We start from the raw sequence: 18,650 nt of genomic DNA, 5'->3' as shown, positions 1-18,650 counted from the left end.
AATGGAACAAGTTAGTCATATTCAATTTTTGGGGACAGATTTTTCAATATTTAATTTAAAGTGCGAGATAGAAAATTATTTACAAGTCTTGTTACCAATAGTTCACTCAATATTTATGTAGACAGCCCACATATTTTTTATTTTAATGATCTAAATGCAATCTTTTAAAACAAAATTTGGAAGCCAAGTCATATAAATAAAAATGCTATTAAAAAAAACGCTCAATTTCCGCAATGAAAAGCATAAATGAGATGATATAACACCTCTCGTACCCATTTCAAGAAGAATAATGATACGATACTATTTTTTCACACACCGTATAAGAATAAAGTAGTTATAAAAAAAAATTATATTTTTTTAAGGAAAAAAAATAAAAGATAAAAATAATAATATCAAATTAATGTAAAAAATGTATGTATATTATTAAAGTATATTTTTTTTTTCAAGAAGAATATCTATAGAATGCAGAAAATTGGACGAACATATTTATTGTCGAAGAAAGGGGTTAGTGGTCGACCCTGCAATTTGGACGCAAGGAACATTACCTATTCCATGAAAATTACTTAGACCCCTTTCAAGCAAATGTCACCCTAGCAAGCAGAAGCATGCGATAACAACTCTCTATTTGCTGTCCTCCGACAAGGAAAGGCGTAAAAGTGGAGGCCATAGCTAGACATGTTCCGTCACAAACATTTCCAATGCAAATATGATTACCATTTAAGCTGCACCCCAGTCTCAGGAATTAAAATTGTTCACGTTACACTTCCTTTCAGTATTTACGCCTGAAGAAACAAGCCCAAAGTACATAACCATACAAGAATTACGCACTTAATGTAACATTCTTTCATTCAATTCATTAAATAGTAGTTACGCATAGACATATAGATACTGGGAGAAAAATTTCTCCCACATGATTCAAATCTATATATGATACAAAATAAAAGGGAGGCAAACAGAATTAATAGGTTTAGTGATCTTCTTTATAAAAAAAAATGAAAAAGCCAGGACCCTTTTTAGATGAAGTCATAACATGGTTCAACATCAAATTATAGAGGCAACAGTGACATACACGAGAATAGCACTTCTAAGATGATGGCGAATCTTCAAGTTTGACGTCCCATGGTCTGCTCGCCGGGGGGAATCATAACCAGTACCGGTTGAGCATTAAAGCCAGGATGAGGTAACCTACGACGGAGCTCACGACCCTCTTGACAAAGAGCACACACATGACAGAAGACATGAGTTGCCAAGTCACATGCTGACTCACATTGTTCACGGTGTACCTCATCTTCCAAAATGCTTCCACAGCACCCACATGACCTATTAAGTGCTTCGCAAGTTCCCTGATTGCCAAGAACAATAAATGATTTATATAATATTTGAATTTTTTTCATAACTTAGGGATGTGGTTTTTGTGTACGAGGGAGAGTGGCAAATTATAAGGAGAAAAAAACAGGAGGTGGATAAAGGAAAATCTCACTTACACAGGCTTTCCATCTATGCAACATCACATGACATGACATCATACATAAAATAGTACTAGAGGACACCAAGTAATTTTAAGCATTACAAGTTGGACATTGAATGAAGTTAAAAAGAACTTTGAACAAAACTTCAAGCATACCATTACGTTACCAATTAAACCCCAACAAAGTCCAAATACAAAATACCAAAGTTGTTCTGTTAATCCAAATCACCTCTTAATAATAGGACTGTTTCCTTGGTAATTCATAATTGACACAATTCGATTTCATAAAGTAAGGCTACAGACTAAAGCTACGTTCTTAATAAAAGTCACAAAAAATTATACTAAATACAGGTTCACCACACTCGACATATACCTCATTGTACCAAAACTAAATCGACAAGTGTAAAATATGCAACCAAACGTTAGAAGAGGAGTCAACATAACCAAAATTCTCAAATCAACTTTAGGATCAGAAGCTTGTAAAGATTTGTTAAACAGTAATGCTGAGTTATAAGGCTAAAATATCTTATTTTATAAAGATAAGGAACCCAAACTCTCATGCTTGACAGAGTAGACAACCCAATTTGTATGTTGGATATAGCCTACTTGGGTTGTACTGCTACACCACTTCTCGAGGTTGTGTTAATTATTTATAGCTGATATATAAAAGAAATTTAAAGTACAAAGGCTTATCAATTAATAACCAAGTCCAGATAACAATCTTAGCTGGGCCAGGTGCGACATATTATCAGATACAAAACACTTGTGAGTGGACTGGATCACGCAGGAAAAGGGTATGTACTATCTGCTATGTAATGTAACAAATTGAATCCCCAGTATCAGTGAGATTTCAGCAGCAATATAGAGGGATTAGAAGACTAATCTGAAGGGGAAAAATATACAGTAGCATAGGGAATTTGATTTGAGACACAGCCTGATCTCTCCTTTGCAGTCCTTTATCCTACTTCCTTATCTCCCCTCTCTACCCTTCTCTCATTTTATTTGACTGCAGCTTGCAATGAAGTTTCCCTCCAATTTCCTCCCACCGTCATCCTGGCAATTAATTACCCCATTCATGCCAACTCCTTTGCCACTTAACACATTACACCCTCACCTAGTGCTGGTTTCTTAACACATCATCACTAAATTATAAAAGGGCAAAGAATAAAAGAGTAACATACCTCTAAATTGAACCTCCGACGAATAGCAGTTCGGCTAGGGTAGGAAAACCACGGTGCAAGGCAATTCCAACCAAAGCAAGAATTCCCAATTACGTACAGTCCAGAATAAGGCAAGCAGTGATTAGCAAACGTCCCGGGAGCCGATCCAAGTCTCTCAACATTGCTTCCATACAGCACACAAGGAGCCACACTCCCAAGAAGACCTAGCAAATAACAAAAATTCAAAGTAAATAAATGTTTTATAAATCCAGATCGAAACACATCGAAATGCCCAAAACCCGCAATCAACTTTCCTTCACAGAAATAGCAATAGCACCTGATTAAAACACAAAAGGAACCCAATTATATGGTGCAAACACACTAACAAAGGTTTCATTGATCCCAATGGTTTAGGAATAGGAAATTCAAATGGAGCACGTGAGATACCTACAATACAATCTAGATCTTGCAGCTGAAATCACCGAAATACACAGCATTCATTCCAAAAGAATTATGAACAAACAATACCCGCAGAGGTGAAAAAGAAAGCTAAAACAAAACATTCATCCTTAAATTACCAATGCAGAAAAACGTTGAAATAAAATAGGTAAGTGAGGGAGGATGGGAGAACTCACAAACTTCGAGATCGCTGCTGCAGAAGTGATCGTTCTGGCCGAGACAAGCGCAGATGGAGGAATTCCAGGGGGCTCGGCCCATGGGCTGGCCGACGACGCTGCCATGGCCCAACGGAAGCCCATCTGCGGTCCATCCGAGGAGAAACTCGGGAGTATCGGGTGGCGTAGTTGGTTGGGATTTGGGCTGGTGCAGAAGAGGACTTGCCTCCTCGTTATTGGGCTGCTTCTCATTATCAGCCATTGAGATTGGAGGTGAAGGAAAAGGGAAAACGGAACGGAACGGAATAGAGAAGAGAAGAGAAAGGAAGGGATGTCGGTGGAAACCAGAGCCTCCCCGCGTCGTCTTCTTGTCTTCTTCTCCTTATAATAATATTATCTAAGTAATAATCTAACCTTTTTCTTACCACACGTAATTTATTTATTCCACTCTCTCTTCTCGACCGCGTCAACGCCACCCAACCACACAACACCACAATGCTATTTTCCCCACCCCAAAGTCTCCGCCTTTTGCATTCATTTTAACTCTTTTTTAATACTTTCATAAATTGCCAAAATAAAAATATCATAAAGGTTGATGTGAAAAGTTACAACTTACAACCATAAAGTGGTAGATCCAAATTAAATGGTTAGATCAAACTAAAGCTCCAGAAGTTGAATTCTAACCGAAACAAAATCTTATCTCAATAGATTGTATTTTGGACAAGTTGTGGATTGGATAGTTGAGTCCAAATATTCTGTGCCAATACTCTTTTTGGACATGGGTGTTTTAGTTAGGGCCATCTCTTCCTGCACCTCCATAATTTTTTCCTGCGCTCCCATAGCTCGAATAAAAAGACCATTTTATCCCTATTGTATTCCAATTCTCTCCTGTCCAACTTTTTTTAAGTTAAATTGAATGTGAAAAGAAATATTGGAAATAAAATATGACTAGACACTCAACCCTTTTTTCCCTTCAACAGGAAAGGTAATGGGACAAGACAGACGAGGTTTCATTATCTTAAATTTATAATAAAAATTTATTTTCATCCTCAAATTTAATTGGTATACAAATTTTGTCTCATCCTCGTCTCCATTAAATATAAAATATATTTATATATATACTCATATCCATTTTTTAACTGTTTTAAACATCAATTGAATTATTTTTATAAAAAAAAATCACATCCATTTTTAACTGTTTCAAATATCAATTGAATCATATATATATAAACTCATCAAAGAAATCATGATAGTATCAAAATTTTTAAAATAGCATACTTTTTTCTTCAAGAGGTCAAATATTAAGAAAAGTATTATAGTTGTATACTTCTTTTTATACTATTAAAATTTTATATATAAATAACAATACTAAATGAATAGTGATTCAAATTCAAACACAAATTCTTCATATTTTAAACTTAAATTAAATTAAGAGTTTATGTAAGTTGAACACTTAAAATTGAAAATAAAAAATATTTCCATAAAACAAAAATAAAATTAAAATTAAAATATTATAAAAAAGTAAAAATAATTAATTGTGTGACTCAAATTTAATTTATTTGAAATTAAAAATATTCATTTGAACATATAACATAAAGGAAGAAAAGAAAGTGTAATTAAGAGAGTCATAAGAGAAAAAATACTTTTAAAATTAAGGGTTACGTCATTGAACATTTTAAAGGTTATGTCATTGAACACTTTAAATTGGAAGTCAAATATTCTTACAAAGGAAAAATAACAATAAACAAAATATTATAAATGAGTAAATATAATCAAATGTGTAACTTAAAAATCATTTGATAAAATGAAATTGAAAACACATATTTAAACATAACCCACACAAAGAAAAACATTATATAATTAGGTTATGTTAAACAGGAAAATACCTTAAAAATTTAATAAAATCTTGAAAATCAAGTCAAACAATTGAGAGAGTACATAACAAAAAAAAAATTGAAAAAATTAAATATATATATATATATATATATATATATATATATATATATATATATATATCCATATTCTCTTATTCATTCATTTAAAACATCGGATATTATTCATACTCATATCATATTAATATAAGGATTTCTTATCAAAATAACGACGAGTTCAAATGATATTCACGACAGATTTATTTGTCATCACTGTCTTCCATACATAACTTACTTTCCTACCCCAAACATAACTTCCTCTTTTTTTATTTTTTTTTTCTCACATAAAATATATATTTCAGATCTTATGCTTCGAAATACAAAAATAAAAAATAAATTACAGATTATATAATTTGAAATACTTTTTTAATTTTATATCATGGACTATATTTCACATTGTATAGTCCGTACCGTAAAATTTAAAAATACATTCTAATTTGGAACGTAAAATTTATATTTAAGATATGATATTGCATTTTTCATTTTACATTTTAAATTATATATGTAACATCTCAAAAATACAGTGTAAAACCATATAATAGAATGATCACATATAATAATATTACAGCTCAGTTCTTACAAAAGATAAGATGTACGGTTAAGGCCGAACGACCTTACAAAAATAACAGGGAGTTAAAATTTCACAAATGACTACAAAAATAGGACGAACGACTTATAACTCTTTCTATGTTGAATGGTCAAATCAAAAGATAAAGAAAACGCATGACCGAACGCTCCTACAAAAGAGTAGGCCAACAACTGACCGAGCGTCCTAAGGTTCGACCTTCACGTCCGTCTCTTCCATTGCTTCTTCCAGCAACTCTTCTCCTTCTGCTCCCACCCACAGAGTGATCATCGCAATGACAAAGATGAACGAACAGGAATACATGACAAGACAGGGAATAGGGTAAGTTTATGTAATTTAATTCAAGTATTAACATATATTTCACACAATCAACTAAACAAGATAGATCACTAACTCTTTCATGCAAAGCCTAATACTAGATTCTGACTGTCCGGACTGTATGAATTTTGTGTAGCTACGACGTTCGTGCACCCGGGTGATGTAGTAACTGGGATACCCTTAACAGCTGCCACCCGAGGTTAGTCCTATCTGTCCAAATTAACCATAAGGACTAGGATCTCCTGCCATTCCCACACATGACTTACCCTTCTCTACGTGAGAACGAGTAATCACGGAATATCAGGATGAACCGCCAGCTTAGCGTGCCCACATTCATACTTTACCAATTCCAATATCCATTCATGAGATATTCCTCCCCGGAATACTCTTTCATAATCAAAGTCATTTCATCCATATCATATTCCATCATCTTTCATCATTAAAACTTCAACTTAACCAATTTGAATAAAGATCCCGTAGGATACCAAATACCGAACGTTAGTTTTTAACCCAGAACGAGACTGAAAACTTGGAGTGAGACCGAGATGTCTCCAACTCAAAACAGATCAAATCGAGAGAGTTACTCACTTATTGTGAAAGGGACCGTATACAATAATAGTTCTCAGAGGCTAATAGAATCAAACGTTATTTACCAAGTGAGCCAATTTAATGAACTGACTCTTGATAGTTCAAACCGAACACCGTAAAGCCTAGGCCGAGTACTAACACTCTAGGCCAAACACCATTAGAAACTGACACTGTAGGACATCAAATAATAATAACGGACGTAATTATATGAAGAAACCGAAACGATATAAATACTTAGCTTTATTAATGAGTTTAACATCAAGGAGAACGAGTGCTAGTCAAAGACCGAGCACTGTAAAGACCGAACGCTATTGAGTTCGACCGAATGCTCTTATTTTAAAAATCATATTACTGAATCAAGGTCGAGCGCTTGGTTTAAGACCGAGCACCACTTAGTACGAGTACTTGGTGTAAGACCGAGCACTACTTAGTACGAGCACTTGGTGTAAAACCGAACACTACTTAGTACGAGCGCTTGGTGTAAGACCGAGCACTACTTAATTTATAGAATAAAGACTTGATAAATATAAGATATCATTTAACTAATGTTCAAGAACGAATGAATTATACAAATACATATAGATATACTGAAGTTTATAATCAAATACCAAGGAATGAATATCCTTGGTCGAACGCTTAAGTACAAATATTACAAAACGAAACGAAGATGCTAGTCTTCAACTAGAATTCTCTCCAAATGAAAGAATCCATTTCCAACCGAGTCCACAAGAAAACCGAACACTATATCGAACGAGCGCTGGTCTAATATCAAACACTTATTAAGAACGAACGCTTGTATAATTGAATGGTCAATATTGACTCTCGACAACATGGTCTAATACCAAACACTTATTAAGAACGAACGCTACTAAGAACGAACGTTGGTATAATTGAATGATCAATACTGACTCTCGACAACATCCCTACCCATTTCATGGCTTTCATTAATCATCAATACTTTTAAACAACATACAATATTTCATCATCAACCAAATCATCAACACAATATCATTCCAGTTTCTCATCTCTTAGATTCATATACTCATACAGCCAACAATGCAGTAACAACCATATTTCATATCAACGAACATGCATCCATACAAAGCAAGAATCTAAATCAAATTATATAAGCTTCCCTTACCTCTAACGTGACCGAACGTTCATAAATGCAGCATATGGTTCGCCTCTACCAAAGACCTTAGCGTTCTATAGTCACGCCTTAAGAAACTAAATCAAACACAAGACCGTAAATATTCAGAATGAGAGGATCAACTCATGCAACCAAAAATCTGGGTTTGCATGTGACAGAAAACACACGGCTGAGGGAGAGATGAACTTATCAGCTCGGAATCAAAAACTGATCGGTTCAAACGAACGCCCTCGACGTCGGGAGTACTCAGGTATGGTTTGTTTGATGATCGGAAGAAGAAAAGAGTAAGATTTGGTAGAGAGAAGATGAAGAAATCTTAGAGAGAAGGAGGAGATTTCAGAAGGTTGAAGATGGATGGTGCATGCAGAGAAGTGACACGAAAATTTGAAAGTTTCAGTTTTACTCCTACCGTCAAAACCGTTCGTCCAATATGCATCACACACCTGTCTTTCACTTTCTGAACTTCAGATGCTCTGATCGCTTACACCTGACGTCCACTCGAATGGGGTTTTTAGTGGGTTTTAAATGGGTTTTGACAATATATTTCTGAATACAAATTTTATATTAGGGATTATATATTTTGAATTATTTTTCAAATTGTGATTCTAAAATTGAAAATGAAGAGAGGATAAAATTGAAAATTGAAAATATATGAAAATGCAAGAAGAAATTATAAAAACGCGGAAAGGAAAGAAACGCCCTTTGGGAGTTTTATTTTTCAAAATGTGTATTCTGAAATTGAAAATGAAAAGAGGATAAAATTTAAAATATATGAAAATGCAAGAAGAAATTATAGAAACGCTGAAAGGAAAGTTACTAAATAATTAGGAGTGTTTTTTCTACACAAATTTCAGCATATCGCAGATTAAATTTAATCATGTATATATATTTTCATATTTCATCCTTACACTATGAAAAAAAAAACTCATAATATAGAATTCGATTAAGACGTTTTGTCCGGAAACGAAATTGGTCTTCATTCACAGTAACTCACATTAGCAGTTTCTTTGTATCTTTTTTTCTTTGGCTCTTTGATTGTCTGATACCAGGTGGTCCCAAAACCAACTTCTGTACAAACCGATTCTGGGACCAATCTGCTTGATCATGAAATTTCTTTTTGACAACATATACAACTTTCCAAATCTTGTTAAGTTGCCATTCACTCAACACATTACCCCCCAACATGTCTTCTCTTTCATACATAATTTTGATTGAGACATCAACTAATACCAACTCAGTTAAGAATTTACTTAGAAATAAATTAAGATATGTTCCAATTTCAGTTTAAATACTCAAACAAATTTGATAAATGTGCTGGAGAAAAACTGTCCTAGAATTTTACATGCATGCATATCTTTTAGACAAGTGTGAGATAATTTTTGCACGAAGAGAAAAAAAAAGAATGATTTGAATGTCGACATCTCCCAGCTCTTCATTTTCATCTTTAAAATGATGGAACATTAGTTTTTTATCTTTAAAAAGATGGAACATCAGGAATATGGATAAGGGCAATGAAACATGTCATAGACAAGCTTTAAGCAAAATAAATTATCAAGTTAAAAAGAATACTGACCGTTAGATTTAGATTTATACAAAATAATTTAAACTTGTCAAATTTAAAAATATTTTATGTTTCTATAGAGCTAGATGAGTATTCTCCATTCTTGGATAACTTGTCATGCATGATTTTTATCTTTTGTTCGTTTAGTTTTTAAGATCCTTTGTACAAAATGGTTAGAATAGTACATACAGAAGATATTTCGATATTTAAATCAGTAGGTGATCAATCACAAGAATGTTAAATGCATTTATGCATGCATGTCAACAACTATACCTTAGACATTTATTTATATTAATTGTTATGAGCTTTTATCTTTTTTACTGATCTAATCATGACCCAATTATATCTCAAACCAATGTTAATTGGTTGATTCGTGATTATCAGTTGTTAAGTGTTAATATTATTTTTATTTTGTAAAATAATCGATTAGGGTGATCGGCATGATTAGATAAGGTAATCGGTCCAATAATGACCATATCCTACGGTGATCAAGCTAAGGTAATCGACTAACATAATTAACCAAAATGATTGACCAAATTGACTCAATGGTGTACTGATTAATCTGTTAATCGATATACATGTTAACCTGATCGATTCGTTAATATGACTAATTGATTTTATATGTTTATTTTATTTGAATGTAATAAGGTAAGATTGTATGTTATTATTTTGTAAATAATAATATCTTAATTGTGTCAATTTTAACATTGTAATATTCTTATATAAGTAGTAGTGATCTTTTTCTGATTTTATTTTTCCAACGGAATTAACTTTTATTATTCATGTTTAGAATCAGCATTATAAATTGGAGCTTTTGAATTTCCTGTGATGTAATGTTTTATAATATGATATAATAATTTAGTTATTTATTAATTTTGAAACATATATACATTATAAAACGAACTTAATGATAGTGCATATTGTTTAGTAGTATCACTTAATTTCAAAACATTAATGATATAACTTTTAAAATGTTTATTACATAAGTTTAACAAGCTTATATATCATTCAATTAAATGACGGTATAAAATTATTTTATTTTGGATGTATATATACCTTATTTTCTCGTATAAAATATTCCAATTTTAGTTTTATAATTTTTTAATAATATTATTATTTTGATTATACAAATCACTGGTGAATTTTTTACCTTACTTGAATTTTATTAGAAAAAAATATCGTTCTCATTATTTTTTTTTTAAATCCCATTCTATATGGTTTATTTTTAAAGTATTAGTAGAATTACAAAAAATTTAGTAATACTATATGCAAGGCCTTAAGTTTTATTTTTTTACTGTTATCTATAATTTTAAATTCGTATCTACTTGTGTTACGTGTTTGTTATATGTTTATTAAAGAAAACTAGAAATTGAGAAAATAATAATAAACATTTTTAAGTTTAAATTAAGTTTTGAATAAAATTAATTTTAAAAATAATTTATAGTTTTAGGAAATAAAAATATGAATAGTAAGTTTTATAAAAATACAAAAAATAAAACGTGCAAAAACATAATAGATTATTTAAAAATATAAAGAATATATAAATATATAAAGAGATTACTTGCTAAAAATATAAATCAACATGTTGATCTAACATGTATTGTTAAACTCATCTAATTAATACATCGATAAATTTTATTTAATATATGTTGTTAGATTCATTATATAAACATATTTGTCCAATATGTATTGTTGTATTAATTAATATATAGACAAACTTGTGTAATATATAATGCAAAATTTGTCTAATCATAAAATGAATAAAATCGTCATGTATATTAATAGAATAATGTAATATATATTTTTATATTTTTTTTTATTTCTTTTATATTATATAGGAGATGACATCTAAAACATGTAGATTGTTTCCCAAATAATTAAAATTAAATCAATAAATTTACTTTAGAATTGTTTGAAAGTTATTGGTTACTTCATGAAATTCATTGTTTGGTAAACCTTTCCTTTCTTTGGTTTGAAAAATTGAACTTTCCCCTGAGGTGTTACAATGCCTCAATCTAAGGGGAAAAGCAAAGATAAGGGTTTGGTTAGGTTGACATATCGGGTTCACTAGGTCATGATAACAAGATACACTAGAAAATGAAGGAGAAATTTATTGCAGAAGCAGGGACAAAGATGGACCACTTGTTGTCAACTAGTAATTATCAAGTTTGCTGTCACTTCATCTTATTATAAATGCCATTCTACAGGGTCACATGCCATTAACAAATGCAAAGCTCAATCAATTCAATGCAAGTGATCACTGTCACATGCATTTTTCTCCTATGGACAGCAGAATATATAGTATGTGCCTCAACCAGATAATAACAACTGGTGTGTGCATGTGTTTGTGGCAACATGTGCAGGTGAATCCTAGGTTCACAGTACCTTGCTTTCTTTTCCTTCTACCAACATCCATAAATTACTTCATAAAAATGTAGTACACTTTTGGTTATTGCATGCACAGTTATCATATTAACATCCCTTGAAATTTTGAGGGAAACAATTCATCTTGTTATTAAAAAGTGAGTTTTTAAAGTCAAACTCAACCTCACAAATTGATTTGTAAGATGAAGTTTGTATCGTACTAATATATTATAAATTAGTCTTATTTCTAGTCGATATGAGACTTTCAACACACTTCCTTCACGTCGAGGTATAGACATCTCGTGTGTGAGAGTAGAAATTAGTGGGATGGTCCGATAATGGATAGAAACATAAATGTCCACTTAAAATTCACTAGGATAGACTCTAACAATGACTTTGATACCATATTAGAAAGTAGGTTTTTAAAGCCTAACTCAACCTCATAAACAGGCTTGTACAAGCCGGTTTTGTGAGGTTGAGTTAGGTTTTAACTCACTTTCTAATAGTTGTGAAAACTGGTTGCAGTGATTGCTAAGTCACTGAGCTTAGAGACCAAATTTGATTGAAACTGTATCATCTTAGAATTATTCATGTAATTTTTTAGTATGTCACTTTCTTGATAATGTACACAAATCTACATGTTTACAATTATCTTTTATACTTAAATTCACTTTTAGTAATAGTATGATGTATGGTTTTGATTTATATAGAAATGTAATTGCACATCTGATTTTCAGTTTTTAAAAGTTAAGAATTTTTTTTCTTTGATAATATATATCTTTCTATTATGAAGAAACGTTTTCATTACTTATAAAAACTTGAATTAGTTATTTATGTAGGATAATGCTACTATTGTTTGATAATAAACTTTAAAAGTTATTATTGCCAAAAGTATATTACTATTTTTTATTAACAATCAGATGATATTAAATATAGAATGAAAATTCTTTAATTTTATAAGGTTTTGAGACCACATGTGTGTATATAAACAAATTACAAGCAGAAGTGAATTTAGTCTTCACATAAGTACTAGTTTGTTCATGTGAGACCATTGTATCCATGTCGAAAATTGTTTTTTTTATTATTAATTGTTGAAAAAGTGTTTTAATAGACCATTTTCTATAAAGGGTTAGATTAAGATATTCTTTTTCTTTGTTTTTAGGAATTGAAAGAAAGAATAAAATTTGAAACATAAAGATTATCATCTTGAAATTCTCACCAAGATAAATTCAATACATTTTTCCTCTTTAAATATTCAAAATACAAATAAAATTGTGATAAAGTCATCAAGTAGATGTGATGATCGATTATAATAATATTATATTTATTGAATTAAAGATCAAAATATTGACATTATTTATAAGATGATAGAAAGTTCTAAAGATAATATTCCTTTATATTCTTTTAATTTTTACTAGAAGCTAATTTTAAGATTTGAGAAAATAATATAATTAGAAATCTTCTTCTTCTACACCTCTTAACTGTTCAATACACAAGTAAAATAAAATCATCGAATAAATGACATAATTTACCTAAAGATATTATCTTACTAAATTTGATTTTGGAACATTACACTCTATAAAAATAACAAAAAGTTCTGAAATATAATCTTCTTTCACACTCTTTTTTATCTTTAATGGGAGACTAACTTAACAAATTATTACTAAAAATTATCAAAAAATAATAATAGTTAGTCTTTTATTTTTAAATATAAAATTATTACCCTCTAATAAAAGTTATTAAATCTTATAAACACTCAAAATTTTAAGTCCCTGAATTTTATAGATCAATCATTACTATACTTCCCTAAATAATTTTATTTTTGACAGTTAATATTTCCTGTACTTTAAATTGTTTTTATTCACTTTTTCACAAAAATCTTTATATAATTATTTCTTCGTTCTAAGCTTAATTTATTCTATTATCTTTAAACATATAATTACTGATTGAATTTCACTTAAAAAGTTTAACTATATTTTTTATCACAATATTCTTTATCTAACGAAATTAATTGTTTATTAACATGACAAACGATAAATCATACTAATCTCTTAAAAAACAATTATTGGATAAAAAGTACTTCGTTCATACATTTTTTAAATATAGAAACATAATAGTATCAAAATTTTAAAAGAAATACAAATATCAAAATAAAGTTATCGTTTAAAACAAAGACATAATTAAATAAATTTAAAATTTTAATCCTAAATTATTGACAAATATAAAAAAAGAAAGTATGAAAGACCTAAAAAATAGCTGTATCTTTTATTTAATTTTCTTTTATTATTTGAGATAACACTTTCAATCTAAACAACGATATATCATATTCTTAAAACTATCATGCAGTTAGCATAATATATAAAAATGTCAATTTAATGTTTATGTCATTAAAGGGATTAAAATACAAATAGGTTATGGAGAAAAGTTTGATAAAATATCGGGGTCAATGTATTTTAAAAATGTGAAAGTATTATGTGCCATTTTATCTATACCCATCTCTGCCTGTACTTTTTAGCAATTTTGGAATGATAAAGGTCACTTAAGCATAGGATGACTGTATCAAAATTAAAACTACTGAAAATATTTGATATCAGAGAATTTCAAAAAAAATATCACAAGATAAATGTTTAAATGATAAAATATTATTGAAAAAATTGAAAACAGTACTAAATAACAGAGACAGTGATGTACTTACATTTTTTTTAAAAAAACATAACAAAAACAAAATTGATATTTGTTTCAAAATTTAAATACAAGCAAAGCAACAAAATTATTGGTGCCAGAGTTTTAGGAGTTTTATTTTATTATTATTTAAAAATTTAACCTTTAAATATGTAATAAATTTAATTTAAGTTTTTTAATTAAATATTTGTTAAAAAGTTATTATTTAGTACTTAATAATTTATTTTTTAATTAAATTTTGTTATTTTCATGAATACCGAGATTATGATTTTATCTCATCATCTTATACATTTATTTCAACTTATTAAAAATTCTAAAATTAATATAAAAATGATATTTTAGTGAGATAAGAGTAAAATTTAAATTTAATTAAACTAATTCTGAACCACAGGTTTTAATAAAGCAGTTACAAGTTACAAATGAGCGAATTTATAAGTAAATATAAATCAAGAAACTACTATTTTTACTAAATTATAAAAACGCATTAACAATTTATTATCACACATAGTCATGTAAAAATGTTCTTTTAATCATATCAAAGGGCCAAGTTAATAATTTAAAACTATCGAGCGAGAATTGGAGAAAACATTGCATCAATGGCAAATTTTACATTTGGTTGAGGAAATTTAGTTCTCATCTCTGTAGTGATTAAGAAAAATACTAATAAATAGAAACAAGATGTGGTTGGGCGTTCACATCATAGATACTTCCAATCAAAATTAACTTTCCACTTTGCCATTTCCACCCAGTGGGAAAGTTGGTCAGAGCATCCAAGGCTACTTAAATAGTTTAATTTAACAATGTCGGAAACAGTACTGCACTGTCACCGCATTTAGTTTCTCTCTTTGATTAATGTTTTATCATTACATAAACTAATTCATAAACAAAAACATTAGAAACAGGAAATTAAAGTTAAACCCTAGCTCTTTATAACACTGTCAAATTCGATAACTGAAACAAACAAAAAGCAGCACGTGAAAGCAAATTGCAGTGAGTTCAGGTTCTTAACATGGTCGGCAGAGAAAAAGAGAAATTCAGGCTTGTGCTGTGTATGTCTGCAATGTAATGACAAGAAAGGCATTAACTACCGAGAACCGAAAAACAAGTACTCCAACCCACTTCTACCTTCTTCTTCTTCTTCTCCTCTTCCTTCTTTCTATTTACCAGGCTCATATGACAAAAAGCCCCACCCAGTTACGCCTATTACTCCAGGTGTCAAAACATTCAATTATATACAAAAAAAAAAGAAAAAGAAAACTATATTGAATAAAAATAAGAATACGGATTAATCAATTTCCAACCTTTTTTTCCACAGATTATTTACCAGAGGGTCAATTCTATGTCCGGTTCTCGCCGGTTCCGATTTGCACCTAGTGAGTACACTAGGGCGTGATTCGATTGCAGACACCAGTTCAACTCCTTTTTGGTCAGATGATAATTCCTCAACCTTTTCTTCGTGGGTGAGTGAGGCAATTTTCGTTCCGAGAAACCCAAGTTTGGTGTCCGTTTGGGGTTCCTCGGAGGCAGGTTCCGTGTCCGGAAAGTCCGTTTCTTGGTCCTTAACGGGGGAACTCCAAAACCTACAAGCCAGCGACGAGGATCTGTACGGGGCGGATCTACAACGGGTCAACAACAAAGCGTTTTTCGGGGGCGTGCTAGGGTTGGAAGCAAAAGAAACGATATTTTTATCCGCATTGGTTCTTTCTTCGGAGGCTGATTCCGATTCTTGGTGGTGGTTGGGCCGGGAGTGTTGCTTGGACTTTCGACGGAAGAAGGGCCAGGTGAGGCAGAAGGGCCGGTAGCGGCAGGGGTTGGACTTTGGAACCCAGCGACAGCGGCAGCGCGTGGGAGGGACGTCGCGTTTGGTGTTGGAAGAGCGTTTAACTCGAACTTGCCCCATGCAGGTGACCTTGGGGGAAGAAGGTTCCTGGGTGGTTTGTGTTTGGATGTTGGTGGTGGTTTTCTTGCGCAGGAACATTGGGCTTGACCTGGACCTTCTGCTTTTGCTCCCTGCATTGCTCCTGAGGAACCTCATGAGTGGTGGAGGGAATTTGTCTGTCCGACCCGGACTCGAAACGGGTTTGCCCGATAGCTTCATGTCCAGTGCTTGAGGGAAGGTTTTTGTTCCACTCTTCCCCGAAAGTGTGTGTTGTGTGAGAGAGGTTTGGTTTGGTGTGTTGTAAAACGCAATCGAGATGGGGTATGTCTGAGGGAGCTTGCTTTCTGCAAAATGCTTTTCCCATTTTTGTTTTTTTGCTATGGACTTTTTTATTTTTATTGCATCTTCGCACGGATGGATGAATCCCCTTTACTGTCAAGATCTTTTTTTTTTATTATTATTATTTCCACCTTCTCATACAACTATCGTATTCTCATTCTTTTTTATTATGTTTTATAAACAAACCTCCAAATCTTAGTCCTCACTAACAGTCTTAAGCTAACCGCTGAATTCAAATTCACGTTCTTTCTAATTATACTCTAATTCATAATTATGAATAATTAATGGAAAACCATTTAGATTGAAAAGAAATACAAGAATTAAGCAATAGCTGAATTATCAAGCAAGCATCAGACAGTGTAGAAAAAATGTGGGGACGAGACGAGAATCCCTGACTACTGAAAAGATATGAGCGAGGAGATAATTTTATTTCAACTGAATTTTCAATTTATTTATTTGTTCAGTAAATAAATATTTAATATGGCTTTAAATAAATGCAGAATAAATACATTTTAAATAAAAACAATGAACTATTGACATTGAATTAAAATTAAGGATGTAGATTGATGGGTAGGTTATCTTCTAGCGGAAGATAGAGGATACCTGGAACACTCCGGATCCAGGAAAAAACAAGAAAATTAGAGAAAAGAGAGTGAAAAACAAGAGGAACAGGGCTACACAATCTAGTCCACACAGTCAATGAATACGTATTTATGATTAGATTTCTTTATATTTATTTATTTAATTTTTGGAGGACGCGTTATTGAGCATTGACCCACGGAAAACTTCGTACTTCTTGCACTGATAATGAAATTCAGAATTATAAATTTATTATTATTTAATTATCTTTTCTTGTACTTAGAAAAATTATGCTTTTAGATATGGTATTTAAAAACATGTTTTATTTATATTTATAATAAATTTAAATATAATCGTGGTTCTAATAAAATAAACACCTTGTTATATTGGTATCTTGGAAATTTTTTATATTATTTTTATCTTTAGTTTCCGTAAAATATTTCAGAGAAACAAAAATAAAAATTATTATTTAATAGGAATTAAAAACGGGCCATAATTCTTATTTTTTCAATCTATATATATTGTTTTATTTTTTAAGTAACTTGTTCGGCAATCCTTCTTAAAGTTTAAAAATTTCTAACAACACTGTTATTTCTCGGAAATTACTTTGTCTGCTCTTGGTTGGAGTATTGTACTATGTAAGAGGAAAGAAAATAATGATAGCGCGTGTTGTGTGGTCTCGGAAAATAGCACTACCAGAAGTTAGAATTAACAAGTGGAGATGCCAATGCCTTCTCAGACGCCATTTCCAACACAGTGGAACCAGTTTGCTGTGGTTTTCCTTGTCAATTCCTGTTCTAATTTTTGCTCTATCATTTTCCAATTAAAAATAGATATTTCATATTTTAGTCCTGCTTCAATTCTGGCATTGCTTTTTCAAATTAAAATACAACCATCAGAACATGAAAAATCAAATGTTTAGCAATTTTTTATCAAAAATATTATTACTGGTTAGGGACAAAAGGAGTAATGAAAAGTGCTCGAGAAAAAAAGAGAAAACAGCAGTGATGGATTATGCGCAACAACGAATTATTATTATTATTATTATTCTATACAATAGAAAAACGCAAACCCCTGATGCAGGACCCAATACCATGGTCTCACGCCATTTCCGTACTGTTTCACAACATAGCGAGTGAACCAACGCTGTGTTCAAGAATCCACTAGTAACGTTTCTTTACAATCCTATCCCTGTGAAAGTTCAGACAACCGTGCAAAATGTCAAAGCAATTAGGTGATTTCAGTGTCATTTCTCCCAACAAGACAACAAGGAAAGTAAAAAATATTTCAGTTTCGGCAATTTCAGTTCCTTTTGTGAGACTCGTGAAGATAGCTTGTGATGAATAAAAAAACAATGGCATCATGGCCCCAGAGAAACACCAAATCAGAGAGCAGTCTAATCCTGTAACGTAGGCATTGAAGTATAAAATC

General features: G+C 31.2%; 1 protein-coding gene and 1 long non-coding RNA gene across 2 annotated transcripts; one reads left to right on the top strand and one right to left on the bottom strand.

Moving 5' to 3' along the window:
* Positions 1 to 820: 820 nt before the first annotated feature.
* On the bottom strand, positions 821 to 3,760 carry LOC108329747 (cell number regulator 8). Its single transcript, XM_017564104.2, has 3 exons — positions 3,264 to 3,760; positions 2,650 to 2,852; positions 821 to 1,343 (listed from the first exon to the last, which is right to left on the bottom strand). The coding sequence occupies exons 1-3, from the start codon at positions 3,502 to 3,504 to the stop codon at positions 1,104 to 1,106; spliced, it is 684 nt and encodes a 227-aa protein (XP_017419593.1). The 5' UTR covers positions 3,505 to 3,760; the 3' UTR covers positions 821 to 1,103.
* Positions 3,761 to 15,496: 11,736 nt separating this feature from the next.
* On the top strand, positions 15,497 to 16,784 carry LOC128195391 (uncharacterized). The gene is made up of 2 exons (XR_008246833.1): positions 15,497 to 15,634; positions 15,738 to 16,784. It is a non-coding gene; the product is annotated as an uncharacterized LOC128195391 (long non-coding RNA).
* The last annotated feature ends 1,866 nt before the right edge of the window (positions 16,785 to 18,650 follow it).

Source organism: Vigna angularis, chromosome 2 (genome assembly GCF_016808095.1).
Source record: "Vigna angularis cultivar LongXiaoDou No.4 chromosome 2, ASM1680809v1, whole genome shotgun sequence".
Lineage (NCBI taxonomy): Eukaryota > Viridiplantae > Streptophyta > Magnoliopsida > Fabales > Fabaceae > Vigna > Vigna angularis.
Note: the sequence above shows the minus strand (reverse complement) of the source record. Positions and strands in the feature narration are given on the sequence as shown.